Genomic DNA, 24,188 nt, shown 5'->3' on the forward strand with positions numbered 1-24,188 from the left:
TATGCTCTAGGTTTGTAAATTTAAAGTTGCCTAGGAAATCCTGAAGAAGCATGTAACGTATATAAGGGAAGATATGATGGTGGATGATACGGAGGTAATTGTCTCCACCTTAAAAATGAAAGGCCACCTGTTAGGTGTTGTTCCCAGATTCTGATTTAACCACAGCTGGGTCTTGCCGTTTTCCAAAAAGATTAAAACGTCACTGCAAAATGTAATATGTGAAATGTTGTTAGTACCAATTATAACTGAGTCTTTAAAGTAGATGCATTTATTACTCTAAATTGTGCAACAAGCAGGACCTGTGGGGTACACAACAAAAGCCTTTCCTGTCCCGTTTCTTGTTTGTAGGAAAAGGCTTCAGCCTCCTAGACTTTCCCTGAGTTCCAGAGGGCAGATTCAATGTTACTAATTAGGGAAGTGAGGGAATGGGAAGAAAGAAAAAGCAGTAACGAAACAACAGTGCAGAGAAGGGGCAGGGTCGTGGTTCCTCTTGGAGAGATACACATAACAATCTGGTACATCTCTGAGTTCTTCTACAGGAACTAAGGTCCCCAAGCAGGTGGAGGATGGTAACTTCAGGCTGAGCTTAAGACTCCTGAAGCCCCGCCCTATTACCTCACCACCAACCAATCAGAAGAAAGTCACACCCTGTGCCCTCACCTCAAATTTTGACTTTAAAAACTCTTCCCTGACACCCAGCGGGGAGTTTGGGTTTTTTTTTTTTATTTAACACGAGCCCCCCATTCTCTTTGCTTGGCCTGCAGTAAACCTTTTCCTGCTCCAAACTCCGACATGTTTGGCCTCAATGTACATCAGGCACTTGGCTTTGGTCACAATTGGAAAAACAAAAATGGCCTTTTTTCCAAGCAGGTTAAGAGTGAGCTGGAAATGGTCTCTGAAAGAACAAAAGCAGCCTTGACGCTTGACTGTAACAAACCAGAAGTGAAACCCTCTATGTTTTCTATTTCACATAAAAAAATCTTACAAAGTAGAACCCTTGAGTGAGTTTATGAGCAGTAAATATGCCCAGGCAAAATCTCGGATAGAGTTGCTTCTAACTGCTGATTTTCCATCTCTGCCTTGAAACCTACCACAGTCCCTGCTGAGGAACAAGAGAGTGAGCCATGTATCACTAGAACTGCGCTGCATCTTTTAGGCCGAAAGCTGACATTTAATACAAGTGGAACTCTCTTTACAAAATGACTGTATTCTTGAAATGTATATGAATGACATTTTTTAAAGCCAAATAATATCTTAATTATCTTAGGAGAGGTGTTCCCTGTAAAGACATCTTTGGCAAATCTTTTAATTGCCCTTTAAAGCTGAACTGAAATTTTATCTTCCATATTTTTATTACTATAGCACACATTTTGATATGCTTTGTAACTTGAAGGAGTTGGCATGTATTAATGAGACAAATACTGTCTGCCTTTGTGTGACTGGCACCGTGAGGGAATCAAAATGAATTATAAGATAGTGCTTATACGCATAAGAAGATGAGATCTGTTCTCAAAAAATAGTGATGAATCTACACAGCAAGTGACACATAAAGCACATGGAAGCTTTTTAACGGGGTCAACATTCAAAACAACATATAACCTACAGCATAACATATGATACACTATATACTAACAAGAAAATTCATGCTGCTTATTTTCTCCTTTTATTCACCTGTTCAGCAGGTATCTATGCCTGGACAAAACGATGCATACGATATGGACCAGACAGAAAGATGCATAAGAAATATGGAAGGATGAAATAATGTGAATTTCGGGGGAGCTAAATGTAAGCAAAAATGTTGTGTAGCACATTTAAATATGTATTACTCCTATGATCTTAATTGCTTTTTATCAGAGTTGTCTCTAAAATGAGCTACATCTTACTGGCAACTAAAAGAAAATATCAATACATAGAGAAAGGCCTAGGATACCAAACAGACATAAAAGAAAATGTGTGGAAGTTTGTGTTAAACAGTTCAGATACAGGAATGATCTATTCTAGAAAATTTGCAATGAAAGACCTGAGAACTGTCCTTTGAGCAGATGAAAACCGTTACATTTCTGCTTCTTGATTTTATAAAGTGGAAGTGGGATTAAATAGAATTGTTGCAGGACTTCCCTGGTGGTCCAGTGGCTAAGACTTCGCCTTCCAATGCAGGGAGTGCGGGTTCAATCCCTGGTTGGGGAGCTAAGATCCCACATACCTCTTGGCCAATAAACCAAAACATTAAAAAAAAAAATATATATATATATATATAGTAACAAATTCAATAAAGACTTTAAAAATGGTCCACATCAAAAAAAATTTTTTTAAATAGAATTGTTGCCTTCTCTAATACATTTTCAGTAATACTAAATTGCACAACTTACAAAAACTTTCTGAGGGCCGAGGACACCCACGTTTATTTCTCTAGACTTGGCTGTCCTTTAGCCAGACAAATACGTTCAGCTGCTTACAGGAACTGGGTACAAAAATTTCCTGCCTGCACAGGGAGCTCATCATCTGAACTTGACCCCATCCTTTCCCCTTCTCCCAGTGCCCATCTCTGTTTTTTCCAACATTCCCTATCTCTGTCAACAGCATTGACAATAGCACTGACACACCACAGGTATCCCAGCCAGAAATCCTACCTATCTCAGAAACCCAACAATTCTTCTTTTTAAATTTTTTATTGCGGTAACATTGGTTTATAACATTATATGTTTCATATGTACAACATATTTCTACTTCGGAATACACTACAGCGTGCTCACCACCAAAAATTTAGTTTCCATCTGTCACCATACAGTTGATCCGCTTAACCCATTTTTCCCTCCCCCCACTGCGCCCCTTTCCCTCTAGTAGCCACTACTCTGTTCTCTGTATCTGTGTGTTCCAACAATCCTTGATTCTTCCTCCTAATGGTGATTGCGTTATGTCACCCACATATCAACCACTGAAGAAAGGTCTTGCTTTATGGTCATGTGAGGAAAATCTAAACTTTTAATTGCATCAAAAATTACAAACACAAAAGACATATTTCTCAGTCCTGAAAGGGCCCTCATCATTTAATTCCCAGGCAATTCCTTACAATTTGAGTTTACCTGAGTACTTTGAACTAAGATAATTATAAAATTAGCTCATTTTATAAAGTATACTAAGATATATGGAAGGATATTTGTATAAGAGTTTAAATAATCTGCCAAGAAAGATACTACCTGAAAAGTTTGGGCACTTAACTACTTTAGTCCATCTATGTGCTCCATTTTCTAATTTGAGTACTTGATTTGAATGATTTCATTACCTTTTAACATTTTGAAGAGCGATTTTTTTTTTTTGGCCGCACCGAGAGGCTTGGGGAAGAGGGAGGGGCATGGAGTGCGGGGTAGTGCAAAGCGCAGACCTAACCACTGCGCAACCAGGGTATTCCCCCAACAGCAATATTTTAAATATTTAAGCAGTGCCATGTGCTTTATCTCCTACCTTTCTTAGTCCAGCACAGTAGTCATTGGTGTACCAAATGTGGTGGAATCCAGGGAAATACATTGTTTAATTTCACCCCTAAATAGGATTTATCTAGTTATTTTTTTAACTAACAAACTAGAACTTGATGTTTCTTTATAAAGACAGAAGTATTTTACAAACTGCTGAAAAGACATTTGGATGTTAGTAGACAACTTCTTGACCTATCTGGGCATAGTTTATGTGTAATATGTGTGTGTGTATATCATATCTGTCTAACCAAAAGTAGGTGCTATTTAAAGAAACTAATTTTTTAATGTCAGTTTTATCATGGAAGTATCTTATGAACAGATGTTCTTTATATATATATAAAGATTTTATATCCATTATATAAAATATAAACCTCATTTTATATTTTATTATATATAAATAATATATTAGTGATAAAAAATTCTTTATATCTGTTTTAGTGAAAGAGTAGAATTTACATATGTAAAGATTTCTAAAGAGATCTTACTGGTTTTGTACTTTGATCTTTGTTCTGGCTTAGGAGTCGGCTGGTTTTGTTAGCCATCCAAGAATGAATGATGATGTTCCTGTTAAATATACATAAGGTACTAATCTAGGCATTTAGTTTCCCAGGAGAGTCAGAAGACAGGACTAATTGTCCACCTAGAGGTATAGAGATTCTAACACTGATATTTAATCAGTTGTGACTGAACTATGAGAATTTTACTCTTCTATTTAATGACTTGGACAAAAACCAGAGTATGTGAAAATATTTTATATCTTTGTATCCTTATCAACTAGCACAGTGGTCAACCAATAGTAGGCACTGAATAAATATTTTTGAATGAATGGATAGAAAAACCTTTACAGGGCTATTAAAAGATAATCATTTCTAATAATGTACAACAGCTTGATCTGTAGGTGAAGTTATTCTTGCCATCTTCTGTAGGTGAAGTTATTCTTCACATCATCCCATTTATTCCACAAATAAAAATATCTCCACTAAGGCTTTTAGTAAACGCTTTCAATTAAAAAACCTTTTAAAATAAGTTAAGGTTCAGCCAAAAGTAGATCTCATGGTTTATACAGTGAAGGGGAGAAAGGAGTGGCACCAGCTCTTGAGAGTTCATTTTTCAGGGAGGGAAAGCTTTTTAGTTTCCTGGAGGGAGTTACTCATAAATAGCTCAGATTTTAGTTTTCAGTAATCAGGTGAATTCCATGGATTTTTCTTTCTGTCAAGAAATTAAACACTGGAGTTCATATTTTCAATTTTTCAATTCTGGGGCACAATGACCCTCCACTGTTAAAAAAAAAGGAAGAAAATAAAAATACACAGAATAGCAGGGCCACATTCGAGTCCTGGGGTCACTCCATTAATCTCTGAATGACTGTAAATACAAATCTTGTCCTTTTTACTCAGGGAAAAATTTAGGCATTTTATTGGTCCTCTGAATTACAAAAAAATGTTTGATTACTATTTGTGAATACAGAAAGTGAATCTTTGATCACATGGTTGGGAGGACTATTCCATAATTTCCATTTAAGGATTCGAACAGGGAATCCCTAAGAGAATTTGGAAACTTGTTGCAATATGGGAAAGTTATTTTGGATTTCCAGATTTGTTATGTGGGTTTCAGATAGATTTAAAAATTCAGGAAATGTAGGGGGTTTAAAGGAATAACCAGCTAGGATTTAAGGCTCCCTTCCAAAAGTTTGACTTTATAGATTTCTCACTAATATGTTTCCTGCCCTTAATTTTAAGCATACATATAGTGATCTAAAGATATAAAACCTAAAGCATAGCTTAAAAGGTTAAACACTAAAGGTTCAAAGGAAAAAAGGTGAATAATGCCTTTGTAATGGGAATGGTAAAAACATCAATTATAGACTAGGGACTGGACAGCCTTATTTAAAGTGAAGGTAACTATAAAGCCAGAGAAGCCATCCTCCTCGGGTGAGTCAGAGCATTAGTAACTTGAGGAACTCCTAGTGAAAACGAAGTGGGAAGACATTCTTCTTACATCAATGGGAAGACCTCTGGAGAAAAAAACTGGTTAACAAAAACTCACCAGAGAAATTCAGATAACAATTCACAAATTAAATCAGTTTAAGTCACACATTATACCCCTCTGATTACCTTAAACAACGAGCAAGCTGGTCAATATGGAAAACATCGCTTTGACTTCCCTTAATTCCAAAGTCAGTAGTAATCGCCCCTCGCCCCTCCCGTCCCGAGCTTTGTAAATTCTCCAGACCCCGAGCTTCTCTCTCACAGTTCATCCCCAAGCCTCTCGGTGCCTGGCACGTAGACGGCATTCAAAAAATCTCGGGTGAACTGAACAGAGTTGGCAGAGAAATCTCAAGCTGCTGTCCCGGGAGGGGCGAGGCCAGGCTCAGGATAAAATAATGCTAAGTCTTCCCACTGGAGCCCAGCACCACCTTTATTATCCCCACTATGCCTGGGGCCGTGATTTGTGGGTGACTGGGTCCCCCAAGAGGCAGCGCTGCTTCCGCTTGTGCAGTCATCTCCTTCCCCTCGCACTAAAACAATACCTTGGCCTCCTGCCAAACTTTGAGCAGCGAGCGACTCTGGCTGTTTATGGCCCGGAATGGGTGCTGCGAGAGGTTTGGGGCGGCTCTCAAGTGCTACCAGAGGAAGAGAAAAGGCCAAAGCTCTAAAACACTCACTTCCTCCGCCCCCTCCCTTTTGTCCCAGACACCAAAACAAACGAGCTGATACACGTGTCCCTATGACTCTTGTTTACTATCAAGCCTGTACTGTGCACGCGCTTCTGGGATATGTAGTCCAATCGGTTCCTCCGACGTGCAGTTCCTAAGAGGAACGCAGCTAGGCCGAGACTACGAACCCACAATCCATTTCGCGGGCAAAGTTTGGCTCGGGTCCCGGCAGTCTCGGCAGCAATCCAATCCGAAGCGCTCACCCTAGTGATTGACACGCCATCTTCTCCACTAAACACAACACAAAAGTCAATACAAGCCCGCCCCCCGAGACGGAACACGGTATCACCCAATGGGAAAGGAGAAGAATTGAATGGCAGTCCCAAAGACCAATAAGAGGGCGAAGGAGCTGGGAGGAGGCTCAACCTCCGGGGGTTTGAGGGGAGGGGGAAGACGAAGCTTGAAAGACTTGGTAATGGCGACGGGTTTGGTAAGTAGGAAAGTTTCGGTTGAGGACTAAGAGTGGCGGCGGGAGCATTAACGTGCGCCGGGGAAGCCGGCGTCAGTCGGAGAGGGGTACACGAGTTGCTGGTGGTGTTGTCGCGGCCAGGGCGGCCCGCGCCGGGGCTGCCCGCACTCCGCGACGGGTTTGTTGTCTTTCTGTTCGGGAAGGGGTGGGGGTGGGGAAGGGAGGGGCAGGATCCCGAGGGTATCGGGCGGCCGGGCGAGCTCGGGTCGGCGCTCCCCTTTCTCACGGCGGGGGCAGTTAACCGTCCGATATCTGCCCGAGGCGAACCCACCGGACCGGCGCTTCCCGCAAGCTCACCTGGGCTTCGCGGCGGCGCGGCCCGTGGGGGTCTCGGGGCGGGGCTGGGAGGCGTAGGCGAGGACGGTGCTCCGGGCAGGGTGGCGCGGTGGGTGGCCGAGCCGGGTGCGGAGATGGGGCGGGCCTGGGCGGGGGAAGGGGGCCGACGCGGCGCCGGGGCTGCCCCGGAAAGTTTGACTTCAACTCCTAGCGAGTGGGCGGAGGGTCGGAGGTTGGCCCGGGGTGGGCGGCCGGCCGCGGGTGGGGGACTGCCGTGAGGCGCCGCCTCTTTAGGGGCCGAGAGGGGCTCGGGTCGAGCTGGGAAGCTCGCGGAGCCGCTGGGCCCTGGGGCTCATTGTTACGCAGTTCGAATGAATGGGCTCCTTGGCGCCTGCGCGGTGGGGCTGAGCTGAGGGGAAAAACAAGCCTGGAGTCCAGGCTGCGGTCACATGATGGGGGGAGGGGAGGGGAACGCGATGAATGGCGAAAGAGGGTGGGGGATGGACTTGGCGTGAACCGGGAGGCATTGCCTCTGTGTGACCGAGAGCGAGGCTTGGCAGGCGATTCCAGTCTCCGCCTTCCAACCTATACTGCTGCCCCAGGCAGATTAAAACAAGAACAAATAATCCAGGCGAAATCGACAGTCGGGGCCCGGTTTTTGTAGCTGCTTCTAACGCTGCACGCAGTCTAGGGGATTTCACTTTCCGCGGTGCGTTCTACAGCATCTAGAGTTCATTCTTTAGGAGTTTTCAGCAAGAATCTTTTGTAAAAGGAGCTGTGGCTGCAGGGAGATAACTCAAAGACTCTTTAGCTCTGGGAGCCAGTGATGCTAAGAAGGGAGGAGGGTAAAAGGGAGTTGTGTATATACTACAAAGTGTTGGCGTCCTACCAACAATTTAGACTAAGTGCTTTAGATTTATTTCCCTGTAACTAGCAATAACAGGTGATTCCCAGCAGTGGTCTTGAAATTAAAGTTACCTTTTGAGAATTAAAATAATTTTAACATTTGTAAATACTTTTCTATTGTTTAACTATTGATAATGATCTACATTTGTGATGTACTTCTAGTTCTTTCCGTCGTTCCTTTTTGTTATTGTTTTTGATATTTTCTGCTTTAGCTTGCTAACGAGAGTGTTAGGGTCAACTGTTGAGTTTCCATGATTAAACTACTTAGTTCTTGCTGAGCAGGTAATTGTTGACAAAGTTTTAAGGAAATTTGAATTATATTCAAAAGAATTAAATACACTCATTAAGTTTTTGAGCTACTTTATACTTTTGAGGAAGCCGTTTAGCCACTTTATAGCAAAGTACTTTAAAACAATAGTTTTTGTTTATTCTAACTTGACTAATATATTATTTATAGAATGAAATTTTGATTTCACTTTCTAGTTTCCATTTTATTTAATTTCATAAGCCCCATTACCTTTTTCAGCCTGGAAAACTCTTACCCCTTGTTCACTTCTCAAGCTTCTACTGCATATGTTATTTTAAAAGTTACTCTCTCCCGGGATTTCCCAAGATTTCCCATGTTTCACAGTGCTTGCTTCCCAGACTTCAAACATGGTGCTGTCGCTTTAAGAGTTGTCTCCTCCACTGTATTTTAATTTCTTTGGAAGTTTTCCTCACTATCCGAATGCTCCGTGATGAAGGCTAACGGGCTTTATGAATGAATAAACTGCTAGGCCTTGAAGGCCCTTGAGGGAGAATTGCTAGCTGGTCTGCTGTATTTCTGTTTGAAATGAAAATATTAGTACTTTTTTTGCCATAAATTATGATAAGTTAGTACCATGTTAATGAGACAATGCCAGGTATTTTACATGTATTATCTTTTGAGTATGAAGGCGAACTTTTATCTAGAATGAGAAAATAAATCACAACAAAATTTTTTAAGCTGACAAATACGTTTGTATATCACAAAATTGAGGAAAAGTGATATTCTTTATTAACAATGATATTCTTGTATATTCTTGTTTATGCCTGACCCATCAGTAATAGTCATATACCTTCATATTTTGATCTGCATTTACTTTGGTATTTCATATCATAGTTTACACTGTCATTTTCTGTAGACAAAATAGAAAAATAATTTTCTTCTATAATATAGTTGATTGAATTTTTAGAAGTTATTGGTAGTAGTTTAGAAAAGCTTCTTCCACAAGTTGTTATACGTAATGTGAAGTTTTTTATGGTTACAATCAAGTTTGGGAAAATAAATTTCTTTCATGTAAGAATTCTTTCATATATGATTTAAAGGTTTTTTCATACAGTGACTCATCTTAAGTACTATGTGAATTGACAGTACTCTTTTTAACAGGTTTGTGGATAGCTTGTAGTGGTGTGTTAGGGGTTTGCTGTTATCTTCATCAATTTCAGTATTTTGTGTCAAGTCAGCACAAAATTAATAAGAGCTTATATAGATGTATTTGGCACTGGGCGACTGATTGGTAGGAGAATGCTTTGGAACCAGGTAAGGGTGTGTGATGTAGTGTCTTATATACTTCCAATAACTATGAAGGGTAGACAGGCGCTGGTCCCATTTAGAAAGAAGAAAACTGAGGCATAGAAGTTAAACTGTTCAGAGTCATATAGATGGTAAGTGATGCTCTACAGTAATATATTTTATGGAAAGAATACCACCCACTGTTGGGGTGTGGATTTTTTTTTTTTTTTTTTTTTAACCTCAGCACTGTGGCAAACTAGAGTTGTAGAAACATTTCTCTGAAATCTTTTGTTTGAAGTTTCATTGAAAATATGCTAAAAGAACTACATTAAGGCTTCAACTGCTTTTGGTGTAGAAAGTTATGTTTAATATAGTTTGTTATGGAGGCTTATTTTAGCTTGGAATTATGTAATGCATTTTAAATACCACTTCAATTCCTCATGTTAGAGTTATAAAGTAATTGCAAATTACTGTCTCTTCACCTTCTCCCCACAAACAGTTTGAGCTTGATATAGAAGTTCTTCAGGGTTAAGGGAGGGCATGTAGAAGATCCTTTCCTTGATGTCCATAATGAGGATGGAAAGATAAGGAATCAGGGAAGAATTGGCACTTGAACGTAGTTGAAATTAGATGTCTAACTTACGTTGGTCTATCCCTTTTGTCCTTTTTCTCAGTTTCTTTTTTTTTTTTTTTTTGAAGAGAAAATGGTCCCATTCAGTCATTAGAGCCCTGTTTTTCTCATCCAGAATATTATTATTATATATATACTTTTTCTTGGCTGTGCTGCACGGCATGCGGGATCTTAGTTCCCTGCCTGACCCAGGGATCAAACCCGTGCCCCCTGCAGTGGGAGGGCAGAATCTTAACCACTGGACCTCCAGGGAAGTGCTTCCTCATCCAGAGTAATACTTTGTTCAGAGCTGTTTTGAAGTTTATACAAAATTAAATGAAGTATGTGGAAATGCTTGGCACATAGTAGATAGACATTTAGTAAAACCTAATTTCCTTCTTTTTCATTCAGTGAGACTTGGCTATTTTTAGGCATCTCTTCCTAAGATTTTGTGGATATTTACTTCTGAAAGCTTGCAAAACAAATGCAGTAGGGCCTTCTCATCCCCACTCAATAAAATAAAAATTTGTAATATTGAACATGACATTTCAAAGTACAACTGCTGGAGAATTTTACTCTTCCTTTTTGAGAATTCACAGATCTAGTGAAGAGTTGATGTGTACAGAGTTAACTAAACACAAGATGAGATATGTCCAATCCTGTAATACCAGAGTGGTATACAAAAGCATGAATGAACAATAGCGTTAGCTCTACCAGGAGAAATTTGAAAGAGGAGCTTGTTTATCATAATGAATATCTAAATTGGTGTATGTGGGGAGTTATTTTTGAGTACGGACTCTTCTGGTGTTCCTTTACGGTATCAGAGGCCTTGTTTCAGAACCCAATACTATAGTTTGACAGAAAACTGAGAGACAAAAAGCTTACGTTTGTCTATGGGCTTGAATTTTGGTTTCATGTATTTTATTTAATTCTCACAATAGCCCTGTGAGATAAGTAGAGGCACCTTGAGATTAAGCGACCTGCCCCAGGTTACCTGGCTAGCAGGTGAACTTCAAGTCTGTTGACTTGAAGTCTAGGCTCCCGTTTACTGTACAGGAGGTTTACAGAAGGAAAACTTCCACTATCTCAAGACCAGACTTTTGATAGTCTTGAGCAATGAGAGGTGAAAACACATAGAACTCAAGTTCAACAAATATTTATTTGGTCCCTTTTGTTTTTGTTTTTGCGGTACGCGGGCCTCTCACCGCTGTGGCCTCTCCCGTTGTGGAGCACAGGCTCCGGACGCGCAGGCTCAGCGGCCATGGCTCACGGGCCCACCCGCTCCGCGGCATGTGGGATCCTCCCAGACCGGGGCACGAACCCGCGTCCCCTGCATGGGCAGGCGGACTCCCAACCACTGCACCACCAGGGAAGCCCTATTTGGTCCCTTTTGTTAGTTGCTTTGAAACTAAAATGTTTTTTTCCAAGTTCATTTAAAGAGGATTGTGATGAGATGTTGGTAGCTTACTAAGACAGAGTGCTGAAGAAATGCTAGAAGTTGCAAGGAGATATGAGTGCAGAGTGAATGGTGACCGGGCACCCGGGACCTGCTGAGGCAGAGAGCGAACCTATCTGGGAAGAATGAGAAAACCAAAGGGCTCTGCAGAGGGAGGGGGAGGACACCACAAACTAACTGCAGCTCTGCTTCCTACCCGTAAGGAGAGCTCTGAGGACAGGTATACATGAATATCGCAACTCTGAATTTCGTAATAAAGAGGAAAAGTGAGAAATTTTTCAAGTTTAAGATTGCAACTTGGGCTGACTTAGGCCGATCACATCTGTATATGAGGCATGTACAGATGTTGATACGGAGTTTGAGTCACTAAGTCAGGATGATGAATTGTGTTCTCCGTACTTAAGATGTTGAAAAGTTTTCTATGGGAAGGGTTAAAATCTGCCATCTAAACTTAATATTGATTGTTCCAAGAACTTACACAGAATAACTAGTTTCTCTCATGTTTGGGGCATTACTAAACAAGGAGTCTGCACTGATACTACCAATTACCGTTTCTTTCATGAGGACTTTCTGGCCACAAGGCAGGGCATGCGGGATCTTCCTGTTGACGGGCCCCCTGCAGTGGAAGCTCAGAGTCTTAACCACTGGGCCACCAGGGAAGTCCCTCATGAGAACTCTCAAAGGAGGCTGGGAGCAAGTGGCATAGACAGAAATTGGGAATGTGAATATACTCTACTCTTAATACAGTCTCCCTTAAATATTTTTTATAGATGTTCCTGCATACTCATACCATGTTTCAGTATGGTTTTTTAAATAGACTCAAAAAAATGTTTAAAGTGTGGTTCTGATCATGTTAGGCCTCTGTTCAAAAGTATGCAGTGGTTCCCATTGTCTGCTAGTTGCTAATAATAATACTGGCCAGTCTACATTGAGAATTTGCTCTGTTAGGCACTACTGTAAGCTTTTGACATTTATGAGTTCACTGAGTTTTTACAACAACCTATACAGATGCTTTTATTATTTACATTTTACAAACAAGTCATAAAGATTTTAAATAAATTGTCCAGGGCACATAGCTGGCAAGTAGCAAATATAGTATGAACTCAGTAGTCTACTGTCAAAGTCCTTACTTATCCTTGTCTACAAAAAACAAACCAACTAACCAGTTTTCCTAAATTAGGATTGAAGATTCTGATCCCAGTCTACCTTTCCAGCCTTAGTATTGATGGATGACCAGGAGACACAAAGGCCATCCTGCCTTCTGGCATCTATGTTCTTCTGATTTCATCCAGTCCTTTGCTAACTGTGTGAGTTTGCTCGTGTGAGTTTCTCTCATTGGGAGCCTCCCATCCTTCTTTTTTACCCATTCATAGCCAAGCCCTGGCTTTGTAGAACTATGGTCATTTGCTTATATCGTTCCACTAAAGTGAAGATTCCTTGAGATTCATGATCAGCTGTTCATCGATGCACCTAGTATAGTGCCTTGTACATAATATGTATTAAATAAATGAATATATATACACACACACATATATTTACATAAAAAGGAATGTGGCAGTCATTTTTAGCCTGCTGGTTCTCACAACACACCAGGGGTTCTTTTGAAAGAAAACAAGTAAAAACCAGTGCGCCAGGGTTGTACCCCAGACCAAATAAACCACTTGCTTCGGAAGGAAGGTGGGGCCTGGGCATCATTGGTTTGAAGCAGACATGGTTCTGTGTGCCACTAGGGTCGAGAATCTCAGATCAAGCTAAGTTTGCTTGGCTTTTGCAATGAGAAGGTGGAGGCTCAGAATCAGGATTTGGCTACTTAGGCTTGAGAAGTCGATTTGTGTTACCACATCTCTTGTAGCCACCAATTTTGTAGGGAATTATTTGTTATACCCTAGCAGATTTGCTGTAACTATATCATAAGACTGTGATTAATCACTACATAATAGCTTGCACCTACTGGAAAAGCGTTCATTTGTTGGGAATGCTTCAAACATCTTTTAGATAAACTGTTATTTGCTTAAAGCAGTGGTATGATCTGTGACTTTTTATTGAGATGTGTTGGATAACTTGTCAGATTTCCCAGGGAGGAAATTACCGAAGCTGAATAGCTAGTTGTCTGGTCTCCTGTTGTTAACTGTTTTCAATAACTATCCTGTTTAGAACATGAAGTGCCCATAGTATGCATAATATTGCCCTATGTCAGTCTAGGGATAAAAAACTTTTTTAAAGTCATTTTACATTTTTTTTTTTTTTTTACTCACTTTGTTTCATTTCATCCTCACAACTGCTCTAGGAAGAAAAGAGCAGGAGTCATTAGCCCTGTTTTCAGATGGAGATATTGAAGCTCAGTCACTTTAGTTCATAGATTTAGTAAGTGATTAAGCTGGTATCAAACCTGTTTCCTTCCACCTACCCCAGTGCCCTTTTCACTACTCCATACTACATCTCACAGTCGGTATTGTGTAAGGCTCTAAGTGCCCAAGAAATGGGTAATATTTGAGGAGTACAGGCAGAAAGCATCTGAAATAAAATATTAGAAATAAAGTAAGGCAGTGGTCAGTTTGGCTGTATGTGTCAAAAGCCTTAAGAAGATGTTTAATTGCCATCCGACTACTAATCTGTCTCTGGGAATCTAAAGAAATAACCAGATATAAGCAAATACTTAAAAAAAAAGAATGTAAATTCACTGTTATTTAGAAGATTGGAAAAACTGGGAATATGTTTAGCAATAGGAGGGATAAATAAATTTTGGTACATCCTGATGATGTATATTATTTAACTATTTAAAATAGATCTTTGAAAAAGTTAATGACATAGGAAAGTGCTTATGAACTTATGTTAAGGAAAAGGTCTCAACTATTAATATATATAATATGAAGTATGAAGAAAAATAAATGATTTTATTTAGGTAAAACGTAGGTCTGTGCATGAAAAAGAGATTGGATTGTAAGATAGTACATCAAAATGTCACAGTATCTAACTCGGGTTGGTGGGATTAGAAATAATTATTATAGGGGCTCCCCCGGTGGCACAGTGGTTAAGAATCTACCTGCCAATGCAGGGGACACGGGTTCGAGCCCTGGTCCGGGAAGATCCCACATACCACAGAGCAGCTAAGTCCGTGAGCCACAACTACCGAAGCCTGCGTGCCTAGAGCCCGTGCTCTGCAGCAAGAGAAGCCACCGCAATGAGAAGCCCGCTCGCCGCAACTAGAGAAAGCCCACGCTCAGCAACGAAGACCCAACGCGGCCATAAATAAATAAATAATAAGTAAATTTTTTAAAAGAGAGATAATTATTATATTCCTTTTATTTTTTAAGAAAAGCTGTTTTCATTTTTTCCACAGTGGTCATATATTTTATAGTCAGGATAACATTTCATGATTTAAAAGTTCATTGGAAAAGCCTTTGTAGAAAAAAATCTGTCAGTGTTTGTTGGTGATTATGACATGGCTTAGAAAGCTCTGGTATAAATGTCTTTTCACTGCATTTTTTGATCAGCCTGGGCTAGGGTACCTGACTTTTATGGTACTTTTTTTTTTTTGGTCACACCACGGGATCTTAGTTTCCTGACCAGGGATGGAACTCGGGCCTCGGCTAACCCCGGTAGTAGTTAGCGCCATATCCAAACCACTTGACTGCCAGGGAGTTCCTGACTTTTGTTGACTTTTAAGAGCAGTATATTCTGTTTTATTTTGAGAAAAAAAAAACTATATGTTAGAATTTTTTGTGTATTTCATATTAACTCATTAGAACTTCTAAAAAATGAGATTTGGAGTAGTGAGAAATCAGGAAATCTTGCTGCTTCTGTCACCCATGTTAAATAACAAATTTGATCATCGTCCAAAGGCAAGAGTGTAAAAGGTATAACCACATTTTATATTATTAATCTTTGTAAAAATTGTAGCCTATTCAGAAGGTCAGGTATCTTTTTAGTATGGTTAGGTCCCAAAATCTCATTAAGAATTATAAGAAGTGTAGTATATGGCCATTTTAAGAAACTCTTTTCTATTTTATTTTTTTGTCTGTTTTGTTTTTTGTGTTTTGTTTTGTTTTGGCCCTGCCACGCGGCTTGAGGGATTTTAGTTCCCTCGCCAGGGATCGAACCCGCGACCGCTGCAGTGGAAGTCCGGAGTCTTAACCACTGGACTGCCGGGGAAGTCCCAAGAAACTTTTAAAAATATTCATTAGAGACTGTAATTTTAAGTTCGTTAAACTTGTTCACTTTCAGAAGATGAGAAAACAAAATAATGAACATAGTTGATAAATACTAGAGAAATTAAAATAGAATCTTCCAAAAAATGTGCAAAATAGAATAGACCTTCAGTCATCCATGTCTAAAGGTTTTGAGGGGGATACAGATAGCAGTGTGTGATTAAAGATACAACATTGTGATGTCTCTGATTGACTTTATACTTACATTATTTTATACTTACATTATTTCCAAATCACATGACTTGACATTTTTTTCTTATATTATTTTTAAGTCGGAGCACCATAACATGGTGTGGGAAGTGAAGACAAATCAGGTGCCTAATGCAGTACAGAAACTCCTGCTAGTAATGGACAAGAGAGCTTCAGGAATGAATGACTCATTGGAGTTGCTGCAGTGTAATGAAAATTTGCCATCCTCACCTGGATACAACTCTTGTGATGAGCACATGGAGCTTGGTAAACAAAATGAAGTTCTTAGGAATCTCACTGAGATTCAGATTAATTTTCATGTTTAGCTAGCTTTTCCACCTACCTTGAACTGATAAAAAGTATGTCAAGTTTTTGTACATCAGAAGTTTTCAGTGTTCTCTTATTATTGCTTGTGAAGTATTACTTAAAACCAACCTAACTTGAGGCTATTTATGGTTATCATAGAGACTCATTTACAAATTTTCAAACTAAACTGCCTTTGTGGATAAAGATGAGCCTTTGAACACCTTATGAAAACCTTACTGTGTGGCTTTTCAAAAGATGTTACTTTTGAAATATCCATGTGAGCTCAGCAAACTATGCTGGCCACTATTCACGCCTGGTTTGTTGGTATGATGGGGAAATTACAGTGGACCCTTGAAATATGAGGATCTGACATTTGTGATTATCACTACTGCTGAGCTACTCCAAAGATACGTGACCTGTAGAAGTGTGTAGGTTTGTTGAGGTATGACTTTGAATCGTATTGCTTTGCGCTCGCTGTTGGAGACAGTGAACTGGTGAAGAGTGATCTTGGCTTACTGCCAACTTTTCATCTTGGCTTTGTTCCCATTTAATATGTATTTCTCTCTGATGTTCCCAAAAACCTGAGATGTGAATGTCCTCATTTTATAAATGATGAAGTAGAGGAGGTTATATGCTGGAGTCTTCTTTGAGAATTTGGAGATCTTAAAGGTCTTGGGACATAACCTGTTTGAATGCTAAGAGATTGCTGGGCCTGAATATTCATTGAGGAGTGGTTACTATTGAGCAAGAAGCCCCAGTTCAATCAGGTAGTTGATTCCTCCATTGTCACATTTTAGGTTTCAGGAGGAAATCAGGAACCTAGGGCTCCGGGGGTCAAAAACTTGTACCACCCCTCATGACTTCAGTTTAGAAGTAGTTTCTGTAACTTGAAAGACAGAAATGAACCCTTTACAGTAAATAAAGATAGTCAAAGAACAGTGTTGGCAGTGAGGGAAGGGAAACGGCTCCACCACCATGAGAATTACAGAGTGGAATTGTCTTAAGTTGGTGTGATATTTTAGCTGCTCTGTGAAGGGGGGGATACCTTCTAGTCACTTTTATGAATAGGTGTCTTGAATCAGTACTTGTAAGACATTTCTGTTTTAGTGAGCTATTCTGGGATATTCCCCTGAATAGGAATTAGGAGTATGTACTTTTATAGTGACAGTTTAGGAGAACTCTCAAGACTGGAAGAGTTTTTTGACATATATTGAAGAGACCCAGTGGATCTGTAGAGTTTGTAGGTATGTGTTTCAAAGAGGGTTGTTTTGGTGGTGGTTTTTCTTTTTTAAGGCCTGCAAGATGCTTTTTCTCCCCTCCTTTCTTTTTCTTTAATTTTTAATTCAATTTTTTAGAATTCAGTCTACCTTACAGTGTTCATAGCCTTGGCATGTACATGAGTGGTCCTTGGGTACTATTTCTAGTTTTCTTTCTTGGGTAGCTGAGAGTCTGTCATGAACTACCTTTCGGGAACACACTTTCTGGAAAGAAATAAGTAATAGTACTGAGTTCAGACTTTCTCATTAAAAAGAAATAATTTAGCATAGATAAAGTCTAACAAGTAGTACCTGAAAATATATAATATGATCTAGGTTTCATCTTTGAAAATTGTTTTCATTTATTGCAGTAATCTTGTTGAACAGGTTCAAGTGTGTGAACAATAAGTACATCTGTGTACCCATAAAACGCCTTTTTCCTCTAACATGTTAACATAAAAATGTCTCAGTGGTATATGGATTATTCCCAGGTGAGCTATAAAAAACTGGGGGGAAAAGTCAGAAAACACAAACAGAACAGTTGGTGAACAGTTGTGGTAGTTACATGGTTTGAGTAGTGAAGTCATTAATCCATTTACATTTGCTAGGTTTACTTTTCTGTCAGACTCTGTTGGCCCTTAAATGTATAAGATGTCATTTTTTTTTTCAGTTGAAACTTGTTTTCATTCAAGAAAACATTTAGAATTTACACGTTTCCTCTCACAAAATTAATTAGCTAAATTTGAGGACCTCTCTTCCAGGTGTGATTGTAGAATTGTTCCCTGTATTAGTAATTTCCTTCTTATAATTTCGAGTGTGCTTATTTGCAGATGATCTTCCTGAACTTCAGGCTGTTCAGAGTGATCCTACTCAATCTGCCATATACCAGCTAAGTTCAGATGTGTCACATCAAGAATATCCAAGACCATCTTGGAACCAAAATACCTCAGAAATATCAGAAAACACTTACCGTGAAAATGAGGTGGATTGGCTAACAGAATTAGCAAATATCGCCACCAGTCCACAAAGTCCACTTATGCAGTGCTCATTTTACAACAGGTGGGAACATTGGCTGTATTTTAATTGAAAACTTTTATCATGACAAAATGCTTTTTTTTTCTAGAGTTAAAAGTAATCTTGACCATCTCGTGAGTGGTTTATCAAAGTCATTAGAATTAAGCTCTTTGTCTTAAAATAATCAAAGAGCTGTTTCACCCAATGTCATGGTTTCATATTTTGAGAATTAGATAAAAGTGATAAGAGAACAGCAGAGTCAAAAATATTTGTAAATGGTTTAAAGTCATCAAAAAAATACATCAGACCAAGAATACTTTTATTATATATTTCTACTTAGATGAAAATTATATATGTCTAAGGAATCATAATTAAAATAGACATATTTTAAACTTTTATCAACCTTGAGTTTGGTTCCTTTTGGTCTAGGTTTATTTTTTTCCACAGTGTATGTGGCCTTATGTTATTTATATGTTTGCTAATATTAAAATGTTGAACTTACAAAAGTAGACTCCCATTGGTAGAAACCACTGTTTCATATAACCAGACCAGAGTTTAAGAAAATGAATTAATGGTGCTATGAAATTATGGAAGCTTCCAACTAATATTCCTAGAGATACCTAAATGGATAATATTTTATTAATTATCCCCCAAATTATAAAATTGGCTATGTAAAAAGACATAGATAAATATGATAGTTTGTAGGGAAGAGAAATACCCAGGTTTGCACTCATGTGAGAGACCAGAGTCCATAATAGGTGATGTAGGAATAACTGAATTTTGGTAGTGTTCCTAAGTTAGTATAGTTCTTTGCTAAAGAATAAACTTGTTAGGTGTGAAGCCCAGCAAGTTATGCTGTTTTTCTTCTATTCAGCAAGGTCATTGGTTTTGATTAGAGCAAATTCAATTTAATTAACTTCAGTTTAACCCATGAAGAGTTCCACAAGAATGAAAAGTTGCCTTTCAAAGTATTACTTCCTTTATTGTCCCAGTTTTCATTGTAATCTTAATAGTCAAAAAGTGAAAAATTGCTTTACAATTAAAAAAAAAACCCTGATTTTACTATTGGACTTTCTTTTTTCCCCGATTTTAGTTTAGAGATAGTACTTTTCATTTTTCACAGTAAGCTCATGAGGATTAATAATTTAGTTCATGGAAAGTTGAGTAAAACCCTCAGAAGAAAATTAATATTAAAAAAAAAAACAAGTAAAGGAGTAGCTCCCTAAAGATGTAGATTACTCTCTGGCATTTTCTATGCTTCCCTTCTCCCTAGGGAACAAGAGCAAGGGTCGCACTCTACCGTCTTGCCTGCCTTCTGACAGTCAGTGCTGTTCTCGTGACTTCTTGTAGAGTGTTAAACTGTGTTAGTTATTGAACTTGGGATGTCTGAAGTTGTAACTGTACAGTACCAAGGGCTTGAGGACAGGTAAAATTTGTGTTATCCCTGCATAGATAGAGGGATGAAGAGACCATGGTGTTAGTGATTCAGGCACATGCAGCATATTAATTTTTACAGAACATTTAGGCCATATACATTTTAGAACATTACATTGTTATTTGTCTTTTAAATGGTTAAACAGAAGAACTGATAAACCCATTTTCTTTTACTAGTCACGAAGGCAGGAATGAGTTTAAGGAATTTTTAGCAGTTTGGCCATCCTCTTATACTTCATAAAGATGTAAATGTGTAATAAAAGGAAGAAATTGGGCAAAGATGAAATATTATTTGTATTTTGAAATCCAAAGTTGATTGGAGAGTAAGCTAAAATGCATGGAAATTTGAGGGCTTTTTACTTAAGAAGTGTTATGAACGTGAAAGCAACGTACAGTTTTATATATGGATCCTCGTTTAAAAATTGATTTCTGCGAAGGTATAATAAAAAATGTTAAGTTTAAAAAAATGAGGGCTAATCAGATTTCTCAGAGAATAAGGGAAGAATTGGAAAGTAAGATGTCCCTCCTCTTTTTAGAAAGAGGATTAGTACAGATACGTGTAAACATTTTTCTGTTAAGGACCAAATCCTTAGTTGGCATCTCAGAATTGTCCTGATTTGGGACAATTCAGATTTACTTCTTAGACCCCGAAATTTTCCTTTCTGATGCTTTCCAGACTCCCGAGTCAGTATACCTTACTGGCCGTCCTTTATGGGCTTGCTGCTGTTACCCCTCTTATATGTTTGTGGGGGAAAGATCTTAGTGTGTTCTGGGGAGCCCCGTGTACTCTGAAGGGAGCACTGCCTGGTAAAGAGACTTTTGACAGGAAAGCGGGGCAAGAGGTAACTTACTTTTTTAAGGTGATCCTGGTGCAGAAGTAGCTGACTTTATGTGTAGACGCTTTGCAAATAGGCTGTTTTCTACTATAATAAGTTTAAACATTTTAGCTTCAGGTAGTTCACTGTATCTGCCCAGTGATACAGGTGGTTGGTAGATAAAGAGTTCCGTGTTGGTCACGTTGAGCTTGGAGGGCCGAGATTTGGTGTCCACATCACAGTAGGAGAGAGAAAGGGATCGGGAGCCCTGCATAAGGGGGTATCATCCTTCATGAATGAAACTGCACACTTGTATGTGCTTAGTGATATAAAAATGAGTGAATGAGTAAATGAAACAGTAGTTTGGAATTTAAAGTATATTATCTAATCTGAAAAAAACAGTGTTTAAAATGTGTGAAGAGGGTTTGGGTAAGATGTTAAGGAACAACATACTATAGACGAAACCCTGATGTCTTTATTAGTGTTTCCCATAGGTGTCTTATATGTAATAACATTGGTGTTATGAATATGAAGTTCACCAAAAGGAAAGCTTTACTTTAAGGACCTTTGCTTTGTGGTTAAAACAGTTTCTTTCTTTTAGATCATCTCCTGTACACATCATAGCTACTAGCAAAAGTTTACATTCCTATGCGCGCCCTCCACCGGTGTCCTCTTCTAAGGGTGGGCCAGCCTTCGCTCATCACCACTGGAAGGAGCAAACACCAGTCAGACATGAAAGGGTAAGTTTATTCATGAGGTTAAACTTTATGAAATCTGTACAGCAGCTGAAAAAAATGAACTTTCCCTCTCTAAGCAGTTCTTCTGAAGCACATGCAGATGGGAAATAGTCTCTCTCGCTGTTCTCCTGCTGATCTGGATTCAGTTATATGTACAGCTCTATTAACTGTTAGGAAAGTTTGTTACCAGTGGGAACATGCATTTAACTAAAACTTCCCAGAGCTTCAGTTTTCGAAGGCGATTTTTCTCCCTAAGTTTAGAATGATTAAGTTATCCACTAATAAGAAAGTCTCAGGACTTCCCTGGCCATCCAGCGGTTAAGACTGTGCTCCCAATGCAGGAAGCCTGGGTTCGATCTCTGGTCGGGGAGCTAGATCCAGCATGCTACAGCTAAGACCCGGCATAGCTAACCAGCTAGCTAGGTAGCTAGGTAGGTAGGTAGCTAGGTAGGTAGGTAGCTAGATAGATAGATAGTCTGAAGACACAGATTTAAAAAATACATCTTACAAAAGAAAACCTAGAAAGTTTGCAATATTTTTTCCACAGGCAAGCAGTGAGTCAGAATCTGGCATTTTCTGCATGTCCTCCCTCTCGGATGATGACGACTTGGGGTGGTGCAATTCCTGGCCTTCGACTGCTTGGCACTGTTTTTTGAAAGGTAAAAAATGCTTGAATTCTTTACAGTTTATTTGTGTAGCAAGCACAGTAGTCACATATCTAATACTTGTTTTTTACTTAAACTGTAGGCACACGACTGTGTTTTCATAAGGGAAGCAATAAGGAATGGCAGGATGTGGAAGATTTTGCTAGAACCGAAGGCTGCGATAATGAGGAAGATCTCCAGATGGGCACTCACAAGGTTGATTTAAAATCCTTAAAACTTTTACAAGTCTTTCAAAAGGGAACATAGGTTTGTTATTAATCTGCAGGTGTATCCTCCCATTTGCTTCCATGTTTAAATGACATTTGACATTTTGGGAGGAGCTCCTGTGACTCCTCTGTTGCTTAGCCCGATGGAGAGGAGAAGCGACTTTAGGTTTTACCTTTATAATGAAGCTTTCTTAGATGGAAACAAGAGTGTATTTCTTAGCACTTTTTACACATTTTATTTTGGGGAAAATTAAACTGGCATTAAACACAAAATGAATAAATAAACCAAAGCCTTACCTTAGGTAATCTACAAAGTGGTTAATTCTCCTATGGATAAGTGAGAATTGATTGAGTTACATTTAAAATGACCCATTAAAATGCTGGTGTTTTCTAAGTCGATAAGCAAAGGCAGTAGTGGGCAGCAAGCAGTAGGATAAATGTTGGATGAAACCTTTATCTTTGAAATCTTCAATTTCTCCATCTCCATTGTGGGCAGAGAAATTGGGCATGTGAAGTGTGCTTGTGTAAAATTCCTGTTCTGCGCCTGCTGTCCCCTACTAGTGAGTCTCTTGAGAACAGCAGTCCTGACTTGGCGGCCTTCAGTCTCCCCTTCTTGCTGTAAGCATTACATAGTGAAGTTCACCGTAGTCCGACTTCAGCCTCTGCTGCTCTACTAAAATCGTCTCAAAGGTTACTAGTTTTATTTTGATTGCTAAAGAGACTTCTGCTTGTTCTTTTTGACATTTCTGCAGTGTTTGACATAGTGGATTGTCTACCCTTGATTTGCGTAGCATGGCAGTGCCCTGCTTCTCCTTCTGATGTCTTGTCTGTTTGGACTGGTGGCTTGTCTGCCCAAGATGTTGAATGTTAATAAGGTTCTACCCTTCCTCACTCTCTTCACCACTTTTTCTCTGATGATAATGTCGACAGCAGCTCCTTGGTGGTCTGTGGAAACTGCTTTGGTCTTTCTTGGAGTCAGGAAAGCTGGGCTGTTTCTGGCTCTGCCAGCAGCTATTTGTATGACTGCCCTTGGGCAGTCTATCAACCGCACTGGGTATTGCCTTCCTGATCTGTAAGACGGAACTGGGATTAGCTTTAAATTCTTACAGCTCTAAGAATTAGAAGATTCTGTAATCTAGTTACTAGTATAGCCAACACTGGATTCACCTTTTTCTTCCCCATCCAGGTCCATTTTTCCCCTTTTAAGAGTATTACTACCCTTTCTTGATTGCCAGATTCAAGACCTTTCTTTCTTTCTTTCTTTCTTTTTTTTTTAATATTTATGTATTTATTTGGCTGTGTTGCAGCACGTGGGCTCTTCGTTGCATCGCGCGGGCTTCTCTCTAGTTGTGGCGCGTGGGCTCCAGAGCGCGCGGGCTTAGTTGCACTGCAGGATGTGGGATCTTAGTTCCCTGACCAGGGATCGAACGCGTGTTCCCTGCATTGGAAGGCAGATTCATAACCACTGGACCACCAGGGAAGTCCTCAAAACCTTTTCTTGATTGCTTCATTCAAAACATGAATGAAGTTGACTGTTTCCTCTCTTTGTATTCAGTTGATCCATTCTGTTTCCTTAAAGATTTTTTACATTTATCCTTTTCTTTCATTAGTTACTTTGACTGGACACTGTAGCTAGCTGTTGGCATGTCTGTCTCCTTTGTTTTTCTGTGAATTTAAGGGTAGGGATCATGTGTTTTCAGAGGCTAGCACCTGGCATGTACTAAGTGCTCAATAAATATTGATTGAATTTAAATTCAGCCCAGTTCTACCACCACTGCACTTGTCAGTTCAAGACTGTAATGGGGTTCTCTCGTTATATCTTCAAATAAGTTGAATACTAGAGGTACCTTTCATCTGTAGTCTTTGTCATCATCTTAAAATCAACAATTATATTAATAAAAATATTTTCATTGACTTC

At 39.3% G+C, this 24,188-nt stretch overlaps 1 protein-coding gene across 7 annotated transcripts in view; it reads left to right on the forward strand.

The window, feature by feature from the left end:
* The first annotated feature begins 6,570 nt into the window (after positions 1–6,570).
* The window catches only part of HBP1 (HMG-box transcription factor 1), a 30,983-nt gene continuing 13,365 nt past the window's right edge, over positions 6,571–24,188 (forward strand). Inside the window, exons 1-7 of one of the 7 annotated variants that reach the window (XM_089917817.1) lie at positions 6,571–6,619; positions 12,621–12,747; positions 15,921–16,104; positions 18,230–18,458; positions 21,264–21,402; positions 21,947–22,058; positions 22,147–22,259. In XM_089917817.1, coding sequence (XP_089773943.1) covers positions 12,670–12,747; positions 15,921–16,104; positions 18,230–18,458; positions 21,264–21,402; positions 21,947–22,058; positions 22,147–22,259 — 855 coding nt within the window. In that variant the 5' untranslated portion in view covers positions 6,571–6,619; positions 12,621–12,669. The other 6 variants (XM_089917818.1, XM_089917820.1, XM_022554473.3 and 3 more) reach the window with 6 other exon arrangements.

The sequence above is a fragment of the Delphinapterus leucas genome, chromosome 9, assembly GCF_059928025.1.
Source record: "Delphinapterus leucas isolate spDelLeu-1000000601 "Yukka" chromosome 9, BTC_Dleu_Yukka2, whole genome shotgun sequence".
NCBI lineage: Eukaryota > Metazoa > Chordata > Mammalia > Artiodactyla > Monodontidae > Delphinapterus > Delphinapterus leucas.